Below are 24,532 nucleotides of genomic sequence, written 5' to 3' on the forward strand. Positions count from 1 at the left end.
GTCAGGGAAATTAAAAAAAAACAAATAAAATGCAGTGATCTATCTTTACTACAGCGAAAATGTGTTTGTGTTCTCATCTTTCTTATCAAACGTGACTGTTGACTTTTTGACTGAAAAAGTTCCCATAATCTGTCACACAATTTACGTTTGCGTGCCCCGTTCCCGAAAAACCAAAGAGGCAAGAACTCTGCACCCTCGTTCGTCTCTGAGGATCAATGGTAATTAATCAGTTGAGATCCCTGTTCAATACCTTCATGTCACACGTGGAGCACCTCCATACTGTAGTCTTCCGTCTCCGTATAGTGCGAGGAGTTTGTGTCGGAATGGGCGGGGGCCAGCGTGTCCTTGTGGTCCACGCTGGGCTCCAAGAGCGGTGGCTTCTCCAGAGCCAGTTTTTTACACGAGTCCGGCCGGTTCTGCACGTAGATGACGCGGTTGTAGGCCTTGAGTCTCCTCCACAGGTGGACGTAGACTTTACACTGCACGTACATGAACACCAGGCCGCCGGTGAAGCCGATGGCCACCACCACCAATTTGGTCCAGAAGGGCCATTCCATAATTCCTGGGGGGGGGGCATGAAAAAAAACACAACCTTCAAGTACGATGCAGCAATCAGGAAGGACTAAGTTGTTATTTGGTTCTCTGTACTTGATTTGGATCTTCTTGTAGCTTTGTGTCAGATGTGGTTAGCATTTACTACAGTAGCAATGAGAAGGTCCAGGGAGACGAAGAAATCCAGGACTTCGTTAAAGATGTGTGTGACTACGGTATGAAAGGCTTCGATCACTGCGGTGGGTATACCCCGACGTGCAAAAACTACTTTAGCTCTCTTTGGTGATACGATTTTTCGATGCAGGGTTCCCCAGGTCACTTGAATCCCGTGAGGAACTGATAGAATACCTGACCATCATCGTGTTCACTGCTTCGGCCCAACACGCGGCCGTCAACTTTGGACAAGTACGATAGACTGGTGATCTTTAATGAAAATATTCCGATAACTGATTCATTGACTAATTTTCTTGGTTCCTTTGGCCCAAACATTTGACTATGAACTTCACCAACCAAAAGTACGACTGGTATTCCTGGATTCCCAACACTCCGTCCACCATGCGGAAGCCCCCGCCTGATCGGAAGGGTTTGGCAAGCATATCCCTGATCATGGACAGCCTCCCGGACCGAGGACGTTCCAGCTGGCACCAGGGAGCCGGTCAATACCAGGATGACGAGGTACAAGTCCTCTTTGGCACAGCACAAAAAAAAACAAAAAAAAAACCTGCCTCCACATGCACACTTTCCTTTGAATCTTACAGCTCTACATGGGAATGTACGCAGACGAGCACTTACTGGAACGATGCAGCAATCAGGAAGGAATAAGTTGCGACATCGTTTCCCTTGTAATATGTTCAAGAGTAAAAACAACAACAAAAAAGAGCAGCCTGGAGCCTGATGGGAAATTTGGGATCTGGAGCAAATGACACATTAGGCAGCTCCCCGCCGTCCACCCCGTCTTTAAGGTGAAAACTCTTTATTAGACAGACGGAAGGACTGAAACCTAGCAACTGATGCGCTCCTTTCACAGCTACTGATCCCACACGTGCGTTTCACCATCGCTATTAACACCAAAGCTCGAGAAGAACTCATCTGTGAAGGTGGTCTCTTTGATAAGGTGAGGTTTATGTCAAGCCCTGATAGATAACCTAAAACCAGTCAATTAAGTCCTGGTAATAATTCTGGAGATGTCATACAAACTTGACTGAAACAGTAGTGTTTCAAAGGTATCCTTAGACTTAGAGAATTGGGGTACAAGTTTGAAGCCTCAGAGAAAGCACAGGTTCTGAAAATTTGGGGACAGACCATAGATTGTGAGAGACTGGAAAGGAAACAGCTGAGCATTGTAGGACCAGGGACAGGATCTAAGACTAAGTACTCAGATACAGGTTCAGGTTTTGTAAAACTGTCTCAAAGTTTAGAGTCCATATTTTCTTGCTTTCCGCATGTGAAGTTTATTGCTATAGGTGGAGGTGGTCATGTGCAACTGATTCAGAAGACCATGAAGATCCTGACCCTTAGGTCCCTCTGCTTCCCTGATATGATCAAAGCTCACGGAATGGACAACCAGCAGGAGGTGCCTAACTACTTCTACAGGGACGACGGGTACAAGGTGTGGGAGGCCACCAAGAGGTGAGGACCATTTCGGAGAACAAAAAGTGTTATTTGGTTCTCTGTACTTGATTTGGATCTTCTTGTAGCTTTGTGTCAGATGTGGTTAGCATTTACTACAGTAGCGATGAGAAGGTCCAGGGAGACGAAGAAATCCAGGACTTCGTTAAAGATGTGTGTGACTACGGTATGAAAGGCTTCGATCATTGCGGTGGGTATACCCTGACGTGCAAAAGCTACTTTAGCTCTCTTTGGTGATACCATTTTTCGATGCAGGGTTCCCCAGGTCACTTGAATCCCGTGAGGAACTGATAGAATACCTGACCATCATCGTGTTCACTGCTTCGGCCCAACACGCGGCCGTCAACTTTGGACAAGTACGATAGACTGGTGATCTTTAATGAAAATATTCCGATAACTGATTCATTGACTAATTTTCTTGGTTCCTTTGGCCCAAACATTTGACTATGAACTTCACCAACCAAAAGTACGACTGGTATTCCTGGATTCCCAACACTCCGTCCACCATGCGGAAGCCCCCGCCTGATCGGAAGGGTTTGGCAAGCATATCCCTGACCATGGACAGCCTCCCGGACCGAGGACGTTCCAGCTGGCACCAGGGAGCCGGTCAATACCAGGATGACGAGGTACAAGTCCTCTTTGGCACAGCACAAAAAAAAACAAAAAAAAAACCTGCCTCCACATGCACACTTTCCTTTGAATCTTACAGCTCTACTTGGGAATGTACCCCGACGAGCACTTACAGGAACGATGCAGCAATCAGGAAGGACTAAGTTGCGACATCGTTTCCCTTGTAATATGTTCAAGAGTAAAAACAACAACAAAAAAGAGCAGCCTGGAGCCTGATGGGAAATTTGGGATCTGGAGCCAATGACACATTAGGCTCGTTTGCAAAAATAAATGGAGATGTTTACCGCCATTACGAGGGCTACATAATAAGATCGTGCGTGTGAGAAACTGGTTGAAAACAAGCAAGCATAAATTAGTTCAAAAAATGATTGCCATAAAACAGCAAAGTTTGACTTGGCAACATTTCTTCCAACATCTTGCTTCATCGACCTCATACAGATTTTTTTTTTCCATACCTTGCGCAGAGGCTTGAGCTTGGTCTCCATGATGAACTCGTACTTGCAGAGCTCTTGATCCACTGCTGCAGACACGACTGGTGCACGAAACGCAGGCTGCCCGTACAGTGGCACGGCGTAATCAGAGGGCTCTCGTCGTCGCCTTCGCAGTGACAGATCCTGAAGCCCAGCCAACAAAAATAGATACTAAGATGGAAGTGCAAAAAAAAAAAAAAAAAAAAAAAAAAAAGTTTCTTTTTGAGACTACATCATAAGACTTGTTGATCCACTTGAGGGAAAACCCATCCGTGACCCATTTTTGATGTTCTTGGAGGGGGGGAAAAAAAAAAAAAAAAAAAAAAAAAGGTTTTCTATATGGTCTGCCTAATTGAGACCATCGTGTTTGGAGTGAGAAGAAGAAGACAAGCTATTTTCAGCCTTCAAAAGAATGTCTAATGCATTAGGTGTGTTTAAAATGTCTAATGCATTAGGTATGTTTGAAATGACCTAACGGGCAACATCTTTGGGAGGCAAAGTGAAAATGGAAAAGCGGGAAGACATTTAAAAGATAAGGTTAAAATAGATAACCAGACATATCGAGAAGTTAAAACTAAATGACATTCGACATGCTTGTTTCTTTGACGTCTATAGCCGTCAATGGTAGTGAAGGAGTTAAGGTCGCTAAAAGGCTAAGCTAAGTTTTGTATTTTACTATTGATCCATCCAATCTACATATATGCTTCTGAATGTTCAGTCTGTAAACCTTTTTTTTGTTTTTTTGCATCTGTCCTGCAAAGACGCTAAGTGAAAGAAGCATTGCAAGTGAAATCAGCTGCTCTTGCTTGAAGCCACCTGACAGGAAGCTGCCGTCCGCCACATGCTGCATCAAGCACCACCAGACGGTCACGCATCTGCTCAGGACACATTTGATCTCAGAGATGTTTGCTATCGCCATGTTCAGGCAGCTGCCCGCCGTCCACCCCGTCTATACGGTAAGACCCTCGTCAATGAATCGATGGGTGAGTCGATAGTTGACCGATTCGTTGAACCGTAGCTACTCATTCCCCACATCCGATTCACCATCGCCATCAATACCAAAGCGAGAGAGCAGCTCATCTGTGAGTGCGGTATCTTTGACAAGGTAAGCATGTGGAGCATCTTCCGAAACAAGACAGAACCCGTCCTTCAAATGATTCCTAAGAAGAGTTTGGGGTGTTTCCGACAAGGCAAACGCCACAGGCGGAGGCGGTCACGTGCAGCTGGTTCGGAAGGCCACGAAAGCCCTGACCTTCAAGTCTCTCTGCTTGAGTTTCACAAGTGTTTGCCAATTCTCCACAGAGTTCCCCAAGGCGCTGAAATCGCGTGAGGAGCTGATCGAGTACTTGACCCTCATCGCGTTCACCGCGTCGGCTCAACACGCAGCCGTCAATTTCGGACAAGTATGTACCTTTCTTCTTCATTAGAGACATTGAGAAAGATTTATATTTGTAACCTGTCTTCATACGTAAAGTACGACTGGTGTTCGTGGATTCCCAACGCTCCTTCCACCATGCGGCGGCCTCCCTCCAGACGGAAGGGTTTGGCCAACGTCACCCTGATCATGGACAGTCTCCCGGACCGAGGACGCTCCAGCTGGCACCTGGGGGCCGTCTTGGCCCTCAGCCAGTATCAGGAAAATGAGGTGGGTGTTGACTGACTGGATCATCTAAGGAGGGACTGGGGAGGAGACTCCAGTTCCTACTCTGTTTGCTTTATATTCCAGACTTTTTCTACGACAGGAGCATTTCCATCCAGGGTGACAACGATGCCGTATACGTATGTTGTGCGTGTGGCGACAGGAACTCAACTCTGGTCGGGGACTAATAGCTCCATCTCCGTAACACTCGTGGGCACTGAGGGATGCAGCCAGAAGAGTCTGCTGGACAAACTTTGGAAGGATGATTTTGAGAGGGGAGCGGTAGGTGGCATTTTCAGACAAGATTAATCTGCAACATCATATTTTAAAAATGCCTTTCATGAGTATAAACCAAGTTGGCTTTAAGGAAACATCTGTTGTTGTCCTGTTATCTTTTGGCAGTGTGGCTTTCAACTGTTTGAGGACACTTTTTTTTGGGGGGGGGGCACTCATTTTTTTTTTTTATCAGCACAAAGTAACTTATTCAACGGTACAGTACTTGCCAGGAGCTCTCCTATGATCAAGGGTTTATGGATTATTTCCTGGCAAGGCAATATTACAAGATTACAATCTACTTCCTTGAATTCCTCATATTAGGTTGAAATGTGTCTTTACACAATTAACACGGATGTTTGAAGGGAAAAATATATTAAAAACCAGACTGCAAAGTGACACTAGCATACCTCTGAAAGGGATGTCCCTTTCAGAGGTATGCTAGTGTCAGTTCACCGTTTGTTCACAGGTGGAGTCCTACAGGGTGGAGGTGCTGGAGAACCTGGGTGAGATTGTCTTAGTAAAGCTAGAGAAGCGAATACACCTGTTCCAGGACAAGTGGTACTGCAAGTACGTTTCAGTCAGGACTCCCGATGGAGACGAAGTGGAGTTTCCGTGCTACCGTTGGCTGGTGGATAACCATGAAGTGGTACTGCGGGATGGCCGAGGTAAAATTACAAAGGGCGGAGGTTAGCTTGGTTCATTGCATCACGTAGCATTTCTCTGTGCTTGTTAGCTCACCTGCCTCAGGATGATAAAATGAGTCTCGTCAAGCAGCACAGGAAACACGAACTGGAAATGAGGCAGCAAATTCACAGGTATGCTTTGTCTGCCGCCCGACGCTATGTTTGGTGTCAAATTGAATTTCGGAATTTTAGATGGATGGAGTGGCAGCCCGGCTTTCCCATGAGCATAGATGCGAACAGAACCAACGACTTGCCTGAGGACATCCGGTTTGACAATGATAAGGGAGTAGATTTTGTACTGAACTCCATCAGAGCGTAAGTATTCCCTCAAAAAAGTCAACTGGACCACAAGAAATTAGAAACTTGGTCATTGATCAGAAAAAAAACATTTCCAGAACCGAGAACAAGCTTTCGAACTACTTGATGAACATGTTACAGCCATCTTGGGACAGCATTGACGATTTTAAGAAGATCTTCAAGACCATTAAAAATACATCTTCAGGTCAGTCTCAGATGTTTCTTCTGTAATCATTTCATTTCACTGGTTCTTTTATCACAAACAAGATATTTGAGATTGCATTACCTGACATGTTTCGGCTTGTACTTCCGCCTTCATCAGAGTGTCACTGGTTTGGTTGCGAGGTGTCTTGTGACAAGCCGAAACATGTCAGCAGCACCCTAAAATATCTTGTTTGTGATAAAAGAACCTGTGAAGTGATTAACAAGTGAAAACAAAATGAACTTAGTACAACTACATTTCATTTCAATGACTTACTTAACTCCAGAGTATGTGATGGAACACTGGAAAGAGGATTCCTTGTTCAGCTACCAGTTCTTAAACGGCTGCAATCCTGTCCTCATCAAAAAGATCTCCAAACTTCCCGACAAGTTTCCTGTTACCAATGAAATGGTCGCTGTCAGCCTGGAGAGAGGGTTGACTCTTGAAGAGGAAGTAAAGGTAAACTCAGGGATAGTGGACAATGTCCACCTCTGCATTCATGTCCCCCAAGATTCAGTTCTTTGCCCCGTTCCTGTTTCTCAGATAATCCCATCATGGTTTCCACTATGATGACATTTAGCTGTTTTCCAGTAAATTGTCAAACATTGCTCCAGACAGGTAACATCTTCATGGTGGACTATGAAGTGTTGGATGGCATCAAAGCAAACGACACAGACCCGAAGACCTCGCAGTATATGGCTGCTCCAATTTGTCTTCTGTACAAGAACACACAGAACGAGATCCTGCCGATAGCCATACAGGTCGGGTGGTTTTGGATGAGAACAAGTCTTGCGCTACTTTTATAAAATGTTGTCTCGTTACCTTGCAGTTGGGTCAGACTCCCGGCGAGGACAACCCCATCTTCCTACCCACGGACAGTCAATACGACTGGCTCCTGGCAAAGATCTGGGTCCGCTCGGCCGATTTCCAGCACCACCAGACGGTCACGCACCTGCTCAGGACACATCTGATCTCAGAGATGTTTGCTATCGCCACGTTCAGGCAGCTCCCCGCCGTCCACCCCGTCTTTAAGGTGAAAACTCTTTATTAGACTGACGGAAGGACTGAAACCTAGCAACTGATGCGCTCCTTTCACAGCTACTGATCCCACACGTGCGTTTCACCATCGCTATTAACACCAAAGCTCGAGAAGAACTCATCTGTGAAGGTGGTCTCTTTGATAAGGTGAGGTTTATGTCAAGCCCTGATAGATAACCTAAAACCAGTCAATTAAGTCCTGGTAATAATTCTGGAGATGTCATACAAACTTGACTGAAACAGTAGTGTTTCAAAGGTATCCTTAGACTTAGAGAATTGGGGTACAAGTTTGAAGCCTCAGAGAAAGCACAGGTTCTGAAGATTTGGGGACGGACCATAGATTGTGAGAGACTGGAAAGGAAACAGCTGAGCATTGTAGGACCAGGGACAGGATCTAAGACTAAGTACTCAGATACAGGTTCAGGTTTTGTAAAACTGTCTCAAAGTTTAGAGTCCATATTTTCTTCCTTTCCGCATGTGAAGTTTACTGCTATAGGTGGAGGTGGTCAAGTGCAACTGATTCAGAAGACCATGAAGACCCTGACCTTTAGGTCCCTCTGCTTCCCTGATATGATCAAAGCTCACGGAATGGACAACCAGCAGGAGGTGCCTAACTACTTCTACAGGGACGACGGGTACAAGGTGTGGGAGGCCACCAAGAGGTGAGGACCATTTCGGAGAACAAAAAGTGTTATTTGGTTCTCTGTACTTGATTTGGATCTTCTTGTAGCTTTGTGTCAGATGTGGTTAGCATTTACTACAATAGCGATGAGAAGGTGCAGGGAGACGAAGAAATCCAGGCCTTCGTTAAAGATGTGTGTGACTACGGTATGAAAGGCTTCGATCACTCCGGTGGGTATACCCTGACGTGCAAAAGCTACTTTAGCTCTCTTTGGTGATACGATTTTTCGATGCAGGGTTCCCCAGGTCACTTGAATCCCGTGAGGAACTGATAGAATACCTGACCATCATCGTGTTCACTGCTTCGGCCCAACACGCGGCCGTCAACTTTGGACAAGTACGATAGACTGGTGATCTTTAATGAAAATATTCCGATAACTGATTCATTGACTAATTTTCTTGGTTCCTTTGGCCAAAACATTTGACTATGAACTTCACCAACCAAAAGTTCAACTGGTATTCCTGGATTCCCAACGCTCCTTCCACCATGCGGCGGCCTCCCCCCAGACGGAAGGGTTTGGCCAACGTCACCCTGATCATGGACAGCCTCCCGGACCAAGGACGTTGCAGCTGGGTCCTGGGAACCGTCTGGGCGCTCAGTCAATACCAGAATGACGAGGTACAAGTCCTCTTTGGCACAGCGCTAAAAAAAACCTGCCTCCACTTGCACACTTTCCTTTGAATTTTACAGCTCTACTTGGGAATGTACCCCGACAAGTACTTCCTGGAAAAGCCGGTGAAAGCTGCCATGAAGACGTTCACGAAGAGTCTGGCAGAGATAAGCAGTGCTATCAAGACGAGGAACCAGGAACGGAAAATTCCCTACTACTACATGTCCCCTGACAGGGTACCAAACAGTGTTGCGGTTTAAACACAGACTAAATTATCCAAAGTGTAAACAATTTTTTTTCTATATGAAATTAAGAAACCGTAGTACCTAAATGACCTAATAAAACCATCTAAAATAATTCATTAAAAGTCAATTAACTTACATCGAGGTTATTGGAGTTTACGACAACTAATTGAATAAGCTAATGGGGAAAAGTATTTTCAGAAACAAAATTAAAATAAAAACGGACATATTGACAACCTTTTTCAAAGTCTCAAGACTATCACGACAGGCTCGTAAACAAAATTTTATAGACTCATTCCTGGCTTCAGAAAAAGATAAAGGCTTAGAACAGCAAGTCCATAAACTAACTTAAAAGTTTTATTCGTTGATATAGTAAAGCTTATATTAAAGTGCAATTGCTGGTTCAAAAAAATACCAACAAAAACCTTGAAAAGCATCATCTTTTATTTGGTTTTAAATTCTATACACTTTTTGTTCAAACATGGGAACAGAAAAAAACCCATCTATTTTAGTTTAAAAAAAAACAAGAGGAGCTTTTTTTTTTTTCATGTTGCTTTTACACTATTATTATTCCAAAGTGACGTTCTGTTGGAATAATCTCGGGGGAAGCCTTGGCCTGCCAGACCAGGAGGCCTTACTTTTTACGAGTTTACGACTCTCCTTTAAACTAAATACTTTGTATTTGGTTTAAAGAAAGTCTATTGATCCAGTCAGTTTCATGGTTCCTTCCTGTCCTTTTGTGTTTGTTTTGTAAGAAGTCTTCAATGACAATGAGCAGGTTTTCTTTGCTTGCGAGATGTTCTTTGTTTAGGGACTTCATTCCTTTTAGTTAACTGTAGCTTTGATTCATAGATTGTAGATGATCAAAACTGGTTATATACAGTTTGAAGTAGTCACATTAAAGTTATCCCATATTTACTCAATGTTCGTGTAAGGAACTGTATACCAGTTACCTTACATTTACTTAATGTGTTGAAATGTTTAAGTAGGGCTAGATATTATTATGCGTTGTGGTAGTTTACTAAGAAGATAAACTTAGCAAGGGTTTAGTTGCATTGGTCCACAGGTAAGCGACATTTAACGTGCTTCAAGTTATCTGATCACAGTCGAGGAGGAGTCGGCCACTCATGGAGAGGACAACTGGTTGGGGGAAGAAAGCAGACTCCGCAGTCCCAATGCGGGGGTCGAGGGCCGACAAGTGCTAGATCACACTACACTATATTCCTTAGCTAATCAGCGTTGCTACAGCCACTATCTCCCCTCCCTTTAGTGTGGCAACGCCTATGTAACCAGGGCAACCAAGACATTAGAAAGAGGAGCACGTGGAGGAGGAACTCAGAACTGGTGGAGATTGTAACTGAGCTTCCTTTCTCTATCGTTCTCCTCGCGAGTAAACTTATCCTGGTTGTCTTCTCCTCTTCGTTCCAGCATGTGATTTAATGTCTGATCATATTTAGACCCAACACGTTCACACAAACTTGTTTAATTAAAGTGCAATTGCTGGTTCAAAAAATACCAACAAAAACCTTGAAAAGCATCATCTTTTATTTGGTTTTAAATTCTATACACTTTTTGTTCAAACATGGGAACAGAAAAAAAACACCTATTTTAGTTTAAAAAAAAACAAGGACCTTTTTTTTTTTCATGTTGCTTTTACACTATTATTATTCCAAAGTGACGTTCACACAAACTTGTGGAATGATAAAAGACGGTGGGTGCAACAGTCATCAAATATGTTCAAGTCCAGTCAGTAGTAAACAAATGTAGCTTTGTGCAAGTTACATTTTCGTGCTCCCCTCCCTCCCTCCCTCCCTCCCTCGCCCAGACATGACGGGTCAAAGCAGCAAAGTATATTTTAAAAAACAAAACAAAAAACAAAAACGTTCACCTATGTGCCACGTCTCACTGAACAGGATAATAAAAGGGAATGCTTACATCTAAAGCTCAAGACTTAATGCGAGGAGCCAGCTCCCTTAAAAAAAACCAGAAAAAAAAAACATTCTACTGCCTCCACAAATGTACATGTTAAAACACATTTTAATGAGCAATTCTTTTTAAATAAAAAAAAGTGATTTATAATTAAAGTGACAAAATGGGGCTACAATGTAGATATCATAAAATTATTTGGAAAAAGGGATGAGGATGAAATTAACCAGCAAATATTTTGCCAAAATAAATACTACACAAAAATATCATTTTATACCCAGTGGACAAAAAAACAAAACATAGAGCAACTATAGAAGGATCAACAACATAAAATGGTAATTGCACTTTTCCTCCCCTTATTTTTTAAGCATCACATTGCACCGAGCCGCCAAGGAAGAAATGAATCTTCCTCCAACTGGGAAAAAAATAATATTGGTTTTACTAACCCACCATAGGACATGGACATGGACAAAAAATACTTCATTCAAACATACTATAAAACACCAAAATGTTTTTATTGCTGCCGAGCAGTCGTTATTACCAAATGAGTTGTCGGACCACTGCGCTTTGCAGGCAGCGGCGAGTATCAAAAAGACCCTCGAAAAATATCTTTTTGTGTGTGCGTCTTTAAGGTGAAAACTCTTTTTTTAGACAGACGGAAGGACTGAAACCTAGCAACTGATGCGCTCCTTTCACAGCTACTGATCCCACACGTGCGTTTCACCATCGCTATTAACACCAAAGCTCGAGAAGAACTCATCTGTGAAGGTGGTCTCTTTGATAAGGTGAGGTTTATGTCAAGCCCTGATAGATAACCTAAAACCAGTCAATTAAGTCCTGGTAATAATTCTGGAGATGTCATACAAACTTGACTGAAACAGTAGTGTTTCAAAGGTATCCTTGGACTTAGAAAATTGGGGTACAAGTTTGAAGCCTCAGAGAAAGCACAGGTTCTGAAGATTTGGGGACAGACCATAGATTGTGAGAGACTGGAAAGGAAACAGCTGAGCATTGTAGGACCAGGGACAGGATCTAAGACTAAGTACTCAGATACAGGTTCAGGTTTTGTAAAACTGTCTCAAAGTTTAGAGTCCATATTTTCTTGCTTTCCGCATGTGAAGGCAAATGCTATAGGTGGAGGTGGTCATGTGCAAGTGATTCAGAAGACCATGAAGACCCTGACCTTTAGGTCCCTCTGCTTCCCTGATATGATCAAAGCTCACGGAATGGACAACCAGCAGGAGGTGCCTAACTACTTCTACAGGGACTACGGGTACAAGGTGTGGGAGGCCACCAAGAGGTGAGGACCATTTCGGAGAACAAAAAGTGTTATTTGGTTCTCTGTACTTGATTTGGATCTTGTAGCTTTGTGTCAGATGTGGTTAGCATTTACTACAGTAGCGATGAGAAGGTCCAGGGAGACGAAGAAATCCAGGACTTCGTTAAAGATGTGTGTGACTACGGTATGAAAGGCTTCAATCACTGCGGTGGGTATACCCTGACGTGCAAAAGCTACTTTAGCTCTCTTTGGTGATACGATTTTTCGATGCAGGGTTCCCCAGGTCACTTTAATCCCGTGAGGAACTGATAGAATACCTGACCATCATCGTGTTCACTGCTTCGGCCCAACACGCGGCCGTCAACTTTGGACAAGTACGACAGACTGGTGATCTTTAATGAAAATATTCCGATAACTGATTCATTGACTAATTTTCTTGGTTCCTTTGGCCCAAACATTTGACTATGAACTTCACCAACCAAAAGTACGACTGGTATTCCTGGATTCCCAACACTTCGTCCACCATGCGGAAGCCCCCGCCTGATCGGAAGGGTTTGGCAAGCATATCCCTGATCATGGACAGCCTGCCGGACCGAGGACGTTCCAGCTGGCACCTGGGAGCCGTCTGGGCGCTCAGTCAATACCAGGATGACGAGGTACAAGTCCTCTTTGGCACAGCACAAAAAAAAAACAAAAACAAAAACCTGCCTCCACATGCACACTTTCCTTTGAATCTTACAGCTCTACATGGGAATGTACGCAGACGAGCACTTACTGGAACGATGCAGCAATCAGGAAGGAATAAGTTGCGACATCGTTTCCCTTGTAATATGTTCAAGAGTAAAAACAACAACAAAAAAGAGCAGCCTGGAGCCTGATGGGAAATTTGGGATCTGGAGCAAATGACACATTAGGCAGCTCCCCGCCGTCCACCCCGTCTTTAAGGTGAAAACTCTTTATTAGACAGACGGAAGGACTGAAACCTAGCAACTGATGCGCTCCTTTCACAGCTACTGATCCCACACGTGCGTTTCACCATCGCTATTAACACCAAAGCTCGAGAAGAACTCATCTGTGAAGGTGGTCTCTTTGATAAGGTGAGGTTTATGTCAAGCCCTGATAGATAACCTAAAACCAGTCAATTAAGTCCTGGTAATAATTCTGGAGATGTCATACAAACTTGACTGAAACAGTAGTGTTTCAAAGGTATCCTTGGACTTAGAAAATTGGGGTACAAGTTTGAAGCCTCAGAGAAAGCACAGGTTCTGAAGATTTGGGGACAGACCATAGATTGTGAGAGACTGGAAAGGAAACAGCTGAGCATTGTAGGACCAGGGACAGGATCTAAGACTAAGTACTCAGATACAGGTTCAGGTTTTGTAAAACTGTCTCAAAGTTTAGAGTCCATATTTTCTTGCTTTCCGCATGTGAAGGCAAATGCTATAGGTGGAGGTGGTCATGTGCAAGTGATTCAGAAGACCATGAAGACCCTGACCTTTAGGTCCCTCTGCTTCCCTGATATGATCAAAGCTCACGGAATGGACAACCAGCAGGAGGTGCCTAACTACTTCTACAGGGACTACGGGTACAAGGTGTGGGAGGCCACCAAGAGGTGAGGACCATTTCGGAGAACAAAAAGTGTTATTTGGTTCTCTGTACTTGATTTGGATCTTCTTGTAGCTTTGTGTCAGATGTGGTTAGCATTTACTACAGTAGCGATGAGAAGGTCCAGGGAGACGAAGAAATCCAGGACTTCGTTAAAGATGTGTGTGACTACGGTATGAAAGGCTTCAATCACTGCGGTGGGTATACCCTGACGTGCAAAAGCTACTTTAGCTCTCTTTGGTGATACGATTTTTCGATGCAGGGTTCCCCAGGTCACTTTAATCCCGTGAGGAACTGATAGAATACCTGACCATCATCGTGTTCACTGCTTCGGCCCAACACGCGGCCGTCAACTTTGGACAAGTACGACAGACTGGTGATCTTTAATGAAAATATTCCGATAACTGATTCATTGACTAATTTTCTTGGTTCCTTTGGCCCAAACATTTGACTATGAACTTCACCAACCAAAAGTACGACTGGTATTCCTGGATTCCCAACACTTCGTCCACCATGCGGAAGCCCCCGCCTGATCGGAAGGGTTTGGCAAGCATATCCCTGATCATGGACAGCCTGCCGGACCGAGGACGTTCCAGCTGGCACCTGGGAGCCGTCTGGGCGCTCAGTCAATACCAGGATGACGAGGTACAAGTCCTCTTTGGCACAGCACAAAAAAAAAACAAAAACAAAAACCTGCCTCCACATGCACACTTTCCTTTGAATCTTACAGCTCTACATGGGAATGTACGCAGACGAGCACTTACTGGAACGATGCAGCAATCAGGAAGGAATAAGTTGCGACATCGTTTCCCTTGTAATATGTTCAAGAGTAAAAACAACAACAAAAAAGAGCAGCCTGGAGCCTGATGGGAAATTTGGGATCTGGAGCAAATGACACATTAGGCAGCTCCCCGCCGTCCACCCCGTCTTTAAGGTGAAAACTCTTTATTAGACAGACGGAAGGACTGAAACCTAGCAACTGATGCGCTCCTTTCACAGCTACTGATCCCACACGTGCGTTTCACCATCGCTATTAACACCAAAGCTCGAGAAGAACTCATCTGTGAAGGTGGTCTCTTTGATAAGGTGAGGTTTATGTCAAGCCCTGATAGATAACCTAAAACCAGTCAATTAAGTCCTGGTAATAATTCTGGAGATGTCATACAAACTTGACTGAAACAGTAGTGTTTCAAAGGTATCCTTAGACTTAGAGAATTGGGGTACAAGTTTGAAGCCTCAGAGAAAGCACAGGTTCTGAAAATTTGGGGACAGACCATAGATTGTGAGAGACTGGAAAGGAAACAGCTGAGCATTGTAGGACCAGGGACAGGATCTAAGACTAAGTACTCAGATACAGGTTCAGGTTTTGTAAAACTGTCTCAAAGTTTAGAGTCCATATTTTCTTGCTTTCCGCATGTGAAGTTTATTGCTATAGGTGGAGGTGGTCATGTGCAACTGATTCAGAAGACCATGAAGATCCTGACCCTTAGGTCCCTCTGCTTCCCTGATATGATCAAAGCTCACGGAATGGACAACCAGCAGGAGGTGCCTAACTACTTCTACAGGGACGACGGGTACAAGGTGTGGGAGGCCACCAAGAGGTGAGGACCATTTCGGAGAACAAAAAGTGTTATTTGGTTCTCTGTACTTGATTTGGATCTTCTTGTAGCTTTGTGTCAGATGTGGTTAGCATTTACTACAGTAGCGATGAGAAGGTCCAGGGAGACGAAGAAATCCAGGACTTCGTTAAAGATGTGTGTGACTACGGTATGAAAGGCTTCGATCATTGCGGTGGGTATACCCTGACGTGCAAAAGCTACTTTAGCTCTCTTTGGTGATACCATTTTTCGATGCAGGGTTCCCCAGGTCACTTGAATCCCGTGAGGAACTGATAGAATACCTGACCATCATCGTGTTCACTGCTTCGGCCCAACACGCGGCCGTCAACTTTGGACAAGTACGATAGACTGGTGATCTTTAATGAAAATATTCCGATAACTGATTCATTGACTAATTTTCTTGGTTCCTTTGGCCCAAACATTTGACTATGAACTTCACCAACCAAAAGTACGACTGGTATTCCTGGATTCCCAACACTCCGTCCACCATGCGGAAGCCCCCGCCTGATCGGAAGGGTTTGGCAAGCATATCCCTGACCATGGACAGCCTCCCGGACCGAGGACGTTCCAGCTGGCACCAGGGAGCCGGTCAATACCAGGATGACGAGGTACAAGTCCTCTTTGGCACAGCACAAAAAAAAACAAAAAAAAAACCTGCCTCCACATGCACACTTTCCTTTGAATCTTACAGCTCTACTTGGGAATGTACCCCGACGAGCACTTACAGGAACGATGCAGCAATCAGGAAGGACTAAGTTGCGACATCGTTTCCCTTGTAATATGTTCAAGAGTAAAAACAACAACAAAAAAGAGCAGCCTGGAGCCTGATGGGAAATTTGGGATCTGGAGCCAATGACACATTAGGCTCGTTTGCAAAAATAAATGGAGATGTTTACCGCCATTACGAGGGCTACATAATAAGATCGTGCGTGTGAGAAACTGGTTGAAAACAAGCAAGCATAAATTAGTTCAAAAAATGATTGCCATAAAACAGCAAAGTTTGACTTGGCAACATTTCTTCCAACATCTTGCTTCATCGACCTCATACAGATTTTTTTTTTCCATACCTTGCGCAGAGGCTTGAGCTTGGTCTCCATGATGAACTCGTACTTGCAGAGCTCTTGATCCACTGCTGCAGACACGACTGGTGCACGAAACGCAGGCTGCCCGTACAGTGGCACGGCGTAATCAGAGGGCTCTCGTCGTCGCCTTCGCAGTGACAGATCCTGAAGCCCAGCCAACAAAAATAGATACTAAGATGGAAGTGCAAAAAAAAAAAAAAAAAAAAAAAAAAAAGTTTCTTTTTGAGACTACATCATAAGACTTGTTGATCCACTTGAGGGAAAACCCATCCGTGACCCATTTTTGATGTTCTTGGAGGGGGGGAAAAAAAAAAAAAAAAAAAAAAAAGGTTTTCTATATGGTCTGCCTAATTGAGACCATCGTGTTTGGAGTGAGAAGAAGAAGACAAGCTATTTTCAGCCTTCAAAAGAATGTCTAATGCATTAGGTGTGTTTAAAATGTCTAATGCATTAGGTATGTTTGAAATGACCTAACGGGCAACATCTTTGGGAGGCAAAGTGAAAATGGAAAAGCGGGAAGACATTTAAAAGATAAGGTTAAAATAGATAACCAGACATATCGAGAAGTTAAAACTAAATGACATTCGACATGCTTGTTTCTTTGACGTCTATAGCCGTCAATGGTAGTGAAGGAGTTAAGGTCGCTAAAAGGCTAAGCTAAGTTTTGTATTTTACTATTGATCCATCCAATCTACATATATGCTTCTGAATGTTCAGTCTGTAAACCTTTTTTTTGTTTTTTTGCATCTGTCCTGCAAAGACGCTAAGTGAAAGAAGCATTGCAAGTGAAATCAGCTGCTCTTGCTTGAAGCCACCTGACAGGAAGCTGCCGTCCGCCACATGCTGCATCAAGCACCACCAGACGGTCACGCATCTGCTCAGGACACATTTGATCTCAGAGATGTTTGCTATCGCCATGTTCAGGCAGCTGCCCGCCGTCCACCCCGTCTATACGGTAAGACCCTCGTCAATGAATCGATGGGTGAGTCGATAGTTGACCGATTCGTTGAACCGTAGCTACTCATTCCCCACATCCGATTCACCATCGCCATCAATACCAAAGCGAGAGAGCAGCTCATCTGTGAGTGCGGTATCTTTGACAAGGTAAGCATGTGGAGCATCTTCCGAAACAAGACAGAACCCGTCCTTCAAATGATTCCTAAGAAGAGTTTGGGGTGTTTCCGACAAGGCAAACGCCACAGGCGGAGGCGGTCACGTGCAGCTGGTTCGGAAGGCCACGAAAGCCCTGACCTTCAAGTCTCTCTGCTTGAGTTTCACAAGTGTTTGCCAATTCTCCACAGAGTTCCCCAAGGCGCTGAAATCGCGTGAGGAGCTGATCGAGTACTTGACCCTCATCGCGTTCACCGCGTCGGCTCAACACGCAGCCGTCAATTTCGGACAAGTATGTACCTTTCTTCTTCATTACAGACATTGAGAAAGATTTATATTTGTAACCTGTCTTCATACGTAAAGTACGACTGGTGTTCGTGGATTCCCAACGCTCCTTCCACCATGCGGCGGCCTCCCTCCAGACGGAAGGGTTTGGCCAACGTCACCCTGATCATGGACAGTCTCCCGGACCGAGGACGCTCCAGCTGGCACCTGGGGGCCGTCTTGGCCCTCAGCCAGTATCAGGAAAATGAGGTGGGTGTTGACTGACTGGATCATCTAAGGAGGGACTGGGGAGGAGACTCCAGTTCCTACTCTGTTTGCTTTATATTCCAGACTTTTTCTACGACAGGAGCATTTCCATCCAGGGTGACAACGATGCCGTATACGTATGTTGTGCGTGTGGCGACAGGAACTCAACTCTGGTCGGGGACTAATAGCTCCATCTCCGTAACACTCGTGGGCACTGAGGGATGCAGCCAGAAGAGTCTGCTGGACAAACTTTGGAAGGATGATTTTGAGAGGGGAGCGGTAGGTGGCATTTTCAGACAAGATTAATCTGCAACATCATATTTTAAAAATGCCTTTCATGAGTATAAACCAAGTTGGCTTTAAGGAAACATCTGTTGTTGTCCTGTTATCTTTTGGCAGTGTGGCTTTCAACTGTTTGAGGACACTTTTTTTTGGGGGGGGGCACTCATTTTTTTTTTTTATCAGCACAAAGTAACTTATTCAACGGTACAGTACTTGCCAGGAGCTCTCCTATGATCAAGGGTTTATGGATTATTTCCTGGCAAGGCAATATTACAAGATTACAATCTACTTCCTTGAATTCCTCATATTAGGTTGAAATGTGTCTTTACACAATTAACACGGATGTTTGAAGGGAAAAATATATTAAAAACCAGACTGCAAAGTGACACTAGCATACCTCTGAAAGGGATGTCCCTTTCAGAGGTATGCTAGTGTCAGTTCACCGTTTGTTCACAGGTGGAGTCCTACAGGGTGGAGGTGCTGGAGAACCTGGGTGAGATTGTCTTAGTAAAGCTAGAGAAGCGAATACACCTGTTCCAGGACAAGTGGTACTGCAAGTACGTTTCAGTCAGGACTCCCGATGGAGACGAAGTGGAGTTTCCGTGCTACCGTTGGCTGGTGGATAACCATGAAGTGGTACTGCGGGATGGCCGAGGTAAAATTACAAAGGGCGGAGGTTAGCTTGGTTCATTGCATCACGTAGCATTTCTCTGTGCTTGTTAGCTCACCTGCCTCAGGATGATAAAATGAGTCTCGTCAAGCAGCACAGGAAACACGAACTGGAAATGAGGCAGCAAATTCACAGGTATGCTTTGTCTGCCGCCCGACGCTATGTTTGGTGTCAAATTGAATTTCGGAATTTTAGATGGATGGAGTGGCAGCCCGGCTTTCCCATGAGCATAGATGCGAACAGAACCAACGACTTGCCTGAGGACATCCGGTTTGACAATGATAAGGGAGTAGATTTTGTACTGAACTCCATCAGAGCGTAAGTATTCCCTCAAAAAAGTCAACTGGACCACAAGAAATTAGAAACTTGGTCATTGATCAGAAAAAAAACATTTCCAGAACCGAGAACAAGCTTTCGAACTACTTGATGAACATGTTACAGCCATCTTGGGACAGCATTGACGATTTTAAGAAGATCTTCAAGACCATTAAAAATACATCTTCAGGTCAGTCTCAGATGTTTCTTCTGTAATCATTTCATTTCACTGGTTCTTTTATCACAAACAAGATATTTGAGATTGCATTACCTGACATGTTTCGGCTTGTACTTCCGCCTTCATCAGAGTGTCACTGGTTTGGTTGCGAGGTGTCTTGTGACAAGCCGAAACATGTCAGCAGCACCCTAAAATATCTTGTTTGTGATAAAAGAACCTGTGAAGTGATTAACAAGTGAAAACAAAATGAACTTAGTACAACTACATTTCATTTCAATGACTTACTTAACTCCAGAGTATGTGATGGAACACTGGAAAGAGGATTCCTTGTTCAGCTACCAGTTCTTAAACGGCTGCAATCCTGTCCTCATCAAAAAGATCTCCAAACTTCCCGACAAGTTTCCTGTTACCAATGAAATGGTCGCTGTCAGCCTGGAGAGAGGGTTGACTCTTGAAGAGGAAGTAAAGGTAAACTCAGGGATAGTGGACAATGTCCACCTCTGCATTCATGTCCCCCAAGATTCAGTTCTTTGCCCCGTTCCTGTTTCTCAGATAATCCCATCATGGTTTCCACTATGATGACATTTAGCTGTTTTCCAGTAAATTGTCAAACATTGCTCCAGACAGGTAACATCTTCATGGTGGACTATGAAGTGTTGGATGGCATCAAAGCAAACGACACAGACCCGAAGACCACGCAGTATATGGCTGCTGCAATTTGTCTTCTGTACAAGAACACACAGAACGAGATCCTCCCGATAGCCATACAGGTCGGGTGGTTTTGGATGAGAACAAGTCTTGCGCTACTTTTATAAAATGTTGTCTCGTTACCTTGCAGTTGGGTCAGACTCCCGGCGAGGACAACCCCATCTTCCTACCCACGGACAGTCAACACGACTGGCTCCTGGCAAAGATCTGGGTCCGCTCGGCCGATTTCCAGTACCACCAGACGGTCACGCACCTGCTCAGGACACATCTGATCTCAGAGATGTTTGCTATCGCCACGTTCAGGCAGCTCCCCGCCGTCCACCCCGTCTTTAAGGTGAAAACTCTTTATTAGACTGACGGAAGGACTGAAACCTAGCAACTGATGCGCTCCTTTCACAGCTACTGATCCCACACGTGCGTTTCACCATCGCTATTAACACCAAAGCTCGAGAAGAACTCATCTGTGAAGGTGGTCTCTTTGATAAGGTGAGGTTTATGTCAAGCCCTGATAGATAACCTAAAACCAGTCAATTAAGTCCTGGTAATAATTCTGGAGATGTCATACAAACTTGACTGAAACAGTAGTGTTTCAAAGGTATCCTTAGACTTAGAGAATTGGGGTACAAGTTTGAAGCCTCAGAGAAAGCACAGGTTCTGAAGATTTGGGGACGGACCATAGATTGTGAGAGACTGGAAAGGAAACAGCTGAGCATTGTAGGACCAGGGACAGGATCTAAGACTAAGTACTCAGATACAGGTTCAGGTTTTGTAAAACTGTCTCAAAGTTTAGAGTCCATATTTTCTTCCTTTCCGCATGTGAAGTTTATTGCTATAGGTGGAGGTGGTCAAGTGCAACTGATTCAGAAGACCATGAAGACCCTGACCTTTAGGTCCCTCTGCTTCCCTGATATGATCAAAGCTCACGGAATGGACAACCAGCAGGAGGTGCCTAACTACTTCTACAGGGACGACGGGTACAAGGTGTGGGAGGCCACCAAGAGGTGAGGACCATTTCGGAGAACAAAAAGTGTTATTTGGTTCTCTGTACTTGATTTGGATCTTCTTGTAGCTTTGTGTCAGATGTGGTTAGCATTTACTACAATAGCGATGAGAAGGTGCAGGGAGACGAAGAAATCCAGGCCTTCGTTAAAGATGTGTGTGACTACGGTATGAAAGGCTTCGATCACTGCGGTGGGTATACCCTGACGTGCAAAAGCTACTTTAGCTCTCTTTGGTGATACGATTTTTCGATGCAGGGTTCCCCAGGTCACTTGAATCCCGTGAGGAACTGATAGAATACCTGACCATCATCGTGTTCACTGCTTCGGCCCAACACGCGGCCGTCAACTTTGGACAAGTACGATAGACTGGTGATCTTTAATGAAAATATTCCGATAACTGATTCATTGACTAATTTTCTTGGTTCCTTTGGCCAAAACATTTGACTATGAACTTCACCAACCAAAAGTTCAACTGGTATTCCTGGATTCCCAACGCTCCTTCCACCATGCGGCGGCCTCCCCCCAGACGGAAGGGTTTGGCCAACGTCACCCTGATCATGGACAGCCTCCCGGACCAAGGACGTTGCAGCTGGCTCCTGGGAACCGTCTGGGCGCTCAGTCAATACCAGAATGACGAGGTACAAGTCCTCTTTGGCACAGCGCTAAAAAAAACCTGCCTCCACTTGCACACTTTCCTTTGAATTTTACAGCTCTACTTGGGAATGTACCCCGACAAGTACTTCCTGGAAAAGCCGGTGAAAGCTGCCATGAAGACGTTCACGAAGAGTCTGGCAGAGATAAGCAGTGCTATCAAGACGAGGAACCAGGAACGGAAAATTCCCTACTACTACATGTCCCCTGACAGGGTACCAAACAGTGTTGCGGTTTAAACACAGACTAAATTATCCAAAGTGTAAACAATTTTTTTTCTATATGAAATTAAGAAACCGTAGTACCTAAATGACCTAATAAAACCATCTAAAATAATTCATTAAAAGTCAATTAACTTACATCGAGGTTATTGGAGTTTACGACAACTAATTGAATAAGCTAATGGGGAAAAGTATTTTCAGAAACAAAATTAAAATAAAAACGGACATATTGACAACCTTTTTCAAAGTCTCAAGACTATCACGGCAGGCTCGTAAACAAAATTTTATAGACTCATTCCTGGCTTCAGAAAAAGATAAAGGCTTAGAACAGCAAGTCCATAAACTAACTTAAAAGTTTTATTCGTTGATATAGTAAAGCTTATATTAAAGTGCAATTGCTGGTTCAAAAAAATACCAACAAAAACCTTGAAAAGCATCATCTTTTATTTGGTTTTAAATTCTATACACTTTTTGTTCAAACATGGGAACAGAAAAAAACCCATCTATTTTAGTTTAAAAAAAAACAAGAGGAGCTTTTTTTTTTTTCATGTTGCTTTTACACTATTATTATTCCAAAGTGACGTTCTGTTGGAATAATCTCGGGGGAAGCCTTGGCCTGCCAGACCAGGAGGCCTTACTTTTTACGAGTTTACGACTCTCCTTTAAACTAAATACTTTGTATTTGGTTTAAAGAAAGTCTATTGATCCAGTCAGTTTCATGGTTCCTTCCTGTCCTTTTGTGTTTGTTTTGTAAGAAGTCTTCAATGACAATGAGCAGGTTTTCTTTGCTTGCGAGATGTTCTTTGTTTAGGGACTTCATTCCTTTTTGTTAACTGTAGCTTTGATTCATAGATTGTAGATGATCAAAACTGGTTATATACAGTTTGAAGTAGTCACATTAAAGTTATCCCATATTTACTCAATGTTCGTTTAAGGAACTGTATACCAGTTACCTTACATTTACTTAATGTGTTGAAATGTTTAAGTAGGGCTAGATATTATTATGCGTTGTGGTAGTTTACTAAGAAGATAAACTTAGCAAGGGTTTAGTTGCATTGGTCCACAGGTAAGCGACATTTAACGTGCTTCAAGTTATCTGATCACAGTCGAGGAGGAGTCGGCCACTCATGGAGAGGACAACTGGTTGGGGGAAGAAAAGCAGACTCCGCAGTCCCAATGCGGGGGTCGAGGGCCGACAAGTGCTAGATCACACTACACTATATTCTTTAGCTAATCAGCGTTGCTACAGCCACTATCTCCCCTCCCTTTAGTGTGGCAACGCCTATGTAACCAGGGCAACCAAGACATTAAAAAGAGGAGCACGTGGAGGAGGAACTCAGAACTGGTGGAGATTGTAACTGAGCTTCCTTTCTCTATCGTTCTCCTCGCGAGTAAACTCATCCTGGTTGTCTTCTCTTCGTTCAAGCATGTGATTTAATGTCTGATCATATTTAGACCCAACAAGTTCACACAAACTTGTTTAATTAAAGTGCAATTGCTGGTTCAAAAAATACCAACAAAAACTTTGAAAAGCATCATCTTTTATTTGGTTTTAAATTCTATACACTTTTTGTTCAAACATGGGAACAGAAAAAAAACATCTATTTTAGTTTAAAAAAAACAAGAGGACCTTTTTTTTTTCATGTTGCTTTTACACTATTATTATTCCAAAGTGACGTTCACACAAACTTGTGGAATGATAAAAGACGGTGGGTGCAACAGTCATCAAATATGTTCAAGTCCAGTCAGTAGTAAACAAATGTAGCTTTGTGCAAGTTACATTTTCGTGCTCCCCTCCCTCCCTCCCTCCCTCCCTCGCCCAGACATGACGGGTCAAAGCAGCAAAGTATATTTTAAAAAACAAAACAAAAAACAAAAACGTTCACCTATGTGCCACGTCTCACTGAACAGGATAATAAAAGGGAATGCTTACATCTAAAGCTCAAGACTTAATGCGAGGAGCCAGCTCCCTTAAAAAAAACAAGAAAAAAAAAAACCATTCTACTGCCTCCACAAATGTACATGTTAAAACACATTTTAATGAGCAATTCTTTTTAAATAAAAAAAAAAGTGATTTATAATTAAAGTGACAAAATGGGGCTACAATGTAGATATCATAAAATTATTTGGAAAAAGGGATGAGGATGAAATTAACCAGCAAAAATTTTGCCAAAATAAATACTACACAAAAATATCATTTTATACCCAGTGGACAAAAAAACAAAACATAGAGCAACTATAGAAGGATCAACAACATAAAAAGGTAATTGCACTTTTCCTCCCCTTATTTTTTAAGCATCACATTGCACCGAGCCGCCAAGGAAGAAATGAATCTTCCTCCAACTGGGAAAAAAATAATATTGGTTTTACTAACCCACCATAGGACATGGACATAAAATACTTC

General features: G+C 43.6%; 4 protein-coding genes and 1 pseudogene across 16 annotated transcripts; all 5 read left to right on the forward strand.

The window, feature by feature from the left end:
• The first annotated feature begins 1,219 nt into the window (after positions 1–1,219).
• On the forward strand, positions 1,220–3,055 carry LOC147049970 (polyunsaturated fatty acid 5-lipoxygenase-like). The gene is made up of 8 exons (XM_085922576.1): positions 1,220–1,227; positions 1,484–1,514; positions 1,580–1,666; positions 2,003–2,181; positions 2,250–2,371; positions 2,437–2,537; positions 2,649–2,807; positions 2,891–3,055. Exons 1-8 carry the CDS (start codon positions 1,220–1,222, stop codon positions 3,053–3,055), a joined length of 852 nt encoding a protein of 283 aa, XP_085778702.1.
• LOC147049971 (polyunsaturated fatty acid 5-lipoxygenase-like) lies at positions 2,362–10,463 on the forward strand. Of its 7 annotated transcripts, XM_085921430.1 has the most exons (19): positions 2,362–2,537; positions 2,649–2,807; positions 4,043–4,237; positions 4,584–4,684; positions 4,756–4,926; positions 5,008–5,202; positions 5,663–5,861; positions 5,930–6,011; positions 6,072–6,194; positions 6,275–6,381; positions 6,665–6,837; positions 6,993–7,139; positions 7,208–7,411; positions 7,477–7,563; positions 7,900–8,078; positions 8,147–8,268; positions 8,334–8,434; positions 8,546–8,716; positions 8,789–10,463. In XM_085921430.1, the coding sequence occupies exons 3-19, from the start codon at positions 4,123–4,125 to the stop codon at positions 8,966–8,968; spliced, it is 2,457 nt and encodes an 818-aa protein (XP_085777556.1). In that variant the 5' UTR covers positions 2,362–2,537; positions 2,649–2,807; positions 4,043–4,122; the 3' UTR covers positions 8,969–10,463. The 7 variants fall into 7 exon arrangements, with proteins under 7 accessions (XP_085777556.1, XP_085777554.1, XP_085777555.1 ...); XM_085921428.1 differs by having other exon boundaries at positions 5,930–6,194; XM_085921433.1 differs by lacking the exons at positions 2,362–2,537; positions 2,649–2,807 and adding an exon at positions 4,300–4,386 and having other exon boundaries at positions 4,103–4,237; positions 5,930–6,194.
• A 2,604-nt stretch (positions 10,464–13,067) lies between these two features.
• On the forward strand, positions 13,068–14,147 carry LOC147049972 (polyunsaturated fatty acid 5-lipoxygenase-like; annotated as a pseudogene).
• Positions 14,148–14,213: 66 nt separating this feature from the next.
• LOC147049973 (polyunsaturated fatty acid 5-lipoxygenase-like) lies at positions 14,214–16,235 on the forward strand. The gene is made up of 9 exons (XM_085922578.1): positions 14,214–14,405; positions 14,491–14,504; positions 14,664–14,694; positions 14,760–14,846; positions 15,183–15,361; positions 15,430–15,551; positions 15,617–15,717; positions 15,829–15,987; positions 16,071–16,235. Exons 1-9 carry the CDS (start codon positions 14,214–14,216, stop codon positions 16,233–16,235), a joined length of 1,050 nt encoding a protein of 349 aa, XP_085778704.1.
• Positions 15,542–23,528, forward strand: LOC147049974 (polyunsaturated fatty acid 5-lipoxygenase-like). Of its 7 annotated transcripts, XM_085921438.1 has the most exons (19): positions 15,542–15,717; positions 15,829–15,987; positions 17,222–17,416; positions 17,763–17,863; positions 17,935–18,105; positions 18,187–18,381; positions 18,841–19,039; positions 19,108–19,189; positions 19,250–19,372; positions 19,453–19,559; positions 19,843–20,015; positions 20,171–20,317; positions 20,386–20,589; positions 20,655–20,741; positions 21,078–21,256; positions 21,325–21,446; positions 21,512–21,612; positions 21,724–21,894; positions 21,967–23,528. In XM_085921438.1, the coding sequence occupies exons 3-19, from the start codon at positions 17,302–17,304 to the stop codon at positions 22,144–22,146; spliced, it is 2,457 nt and encodes an 818-aa protein (XP_085777564.1). In that variant the 5' UTR covers positions 15,542–15,717; positions 15,829–15,987; positions 17,222–17,301; the 3' UTR covers positions 22,147–23,528. The 7 variants fall into 7 exon arrangements, with proteins under 7 accessions (XP_085777564.1, XP_085777561.1, XP_085777562.1 ...); XM_085921435.1 differs by having other exon boundaries at positions 19,108–19,372; XM_085921441.1 differs by lacking the exons at positions 15,542–15,717; positions 15,829–15,987 and adding an exon at positions 17,479–17,565 and having other exon boundaries at positions 17,282–17,416; positions 19,108–19,372.
• Positions 23,529–24,532: the final 1,004 nt, after the last annotated feature.

The sequence above is a fragment of the Syngnathus leptorhynchus genome, chromosome 10 (genome assembly GCF_054491065.1).
Source record: "Syngnathus leptorhynchus isolate UIUO chromosome 10, UIUO_Slep, whole genome shotgun sequence".
NCBI lineage: Eukaryota > Metazoa > Chordata > Actinopteri > Syngnathiformes > Syngnathidae > Syngnathus > Syngnathus leptorhynchus.

What these genes read in the sequence shown, in the direction of transcription:
- LOC147049970 (XM_085922576.1), top strand. An exon ending in GTGTGGGAGGCCACCAAGAG is followed by an intron (nt 2,182 to 2,249) that starts GTGAGGACCATT and finishes ATCTTCTTGTAG; the next exon opens with CTTTGTGTCAGATGTGGTTA. An exon ending in CGGCCGTCAACTTTGGACAA is followed by an intron (nt 2,538 to 2,648) that starts GTACGATAGACT and finishes ACCAACCAAAAG; the next exon opens with TACGACTGGTATTCCTGGAT.
- LOC147049971 (XM_085921428.1), top strand. Translation starts at nt 4,123, where the DNA reads ATGCTGCATCAAGCACCACCAGACGGTCACGCATCTGCTCAGGACACA. An exon ending in GTACTGAACTCCATCAGAGC is followed by an intron (nt 6,195 to 6,274) that starts GTAAGTATTCCC and finishes AAACATTTCCAG; the next exon opens with AACCGAGAACAAGCTTTCGA. An exon ending in CGGCCGTCAACTTTGGACAA is followed by an intron (nt 8,435 to 8,545) that starts GTACGATAGACT and finishes ACCAACCAAAAG; the next exon opens with TTCAACTGGTATTCCTGGAT.
- LOC147049973 (XM_085922578.1), top strand. Translation starts at nt 14,214, where the DNA reads ATGAACTTCACCAACCAAAAGTACGACTGGTATTCCTGGATTCCCAAC. An exon ending in CGGCCGTCAACTTTGGACAA is followed by an intron (nt 15,718 to 15,828) that starts GTACGATAGACT and finishes ACCAACCAAAAG; the next exon opens with TACGACTGGTATTCCTGGAT. An exon ending in GTCAATACCAGGATGACGAG is followed by an intron (nt 15,988 to 16,070) that starts GTACAAGTCCTC and finishes TGAATCTTACAG; the next exon opens with CTCTACTTGGGAATGTACCC.
- LOC147049974 (XM_085921435.1), top strand. Translation starts at nt 17,302, where the DNA reads ATGCTGCATCAAGCACCACCAGACGGTCACGCATCTGCTCAGGACACA. An exon ending in CCGTCCACCCCGTCTATACG is followed by an intron (nt 17,417 to 17,762) that starts GTAAGACCCTCG and finishes AATTCTCCACAG; the next exon opens with AGTTCCCCAAGGCGCTGAAA. An exon ending in GTCAATACCAGAATGACGAG is followed by an intron (nt 21,895 to 21,966) that starts GTACAAGTCCTC and finishes TGAATTTTACAG; the next exon opens with CTCTACTTGGGAATGTACCC.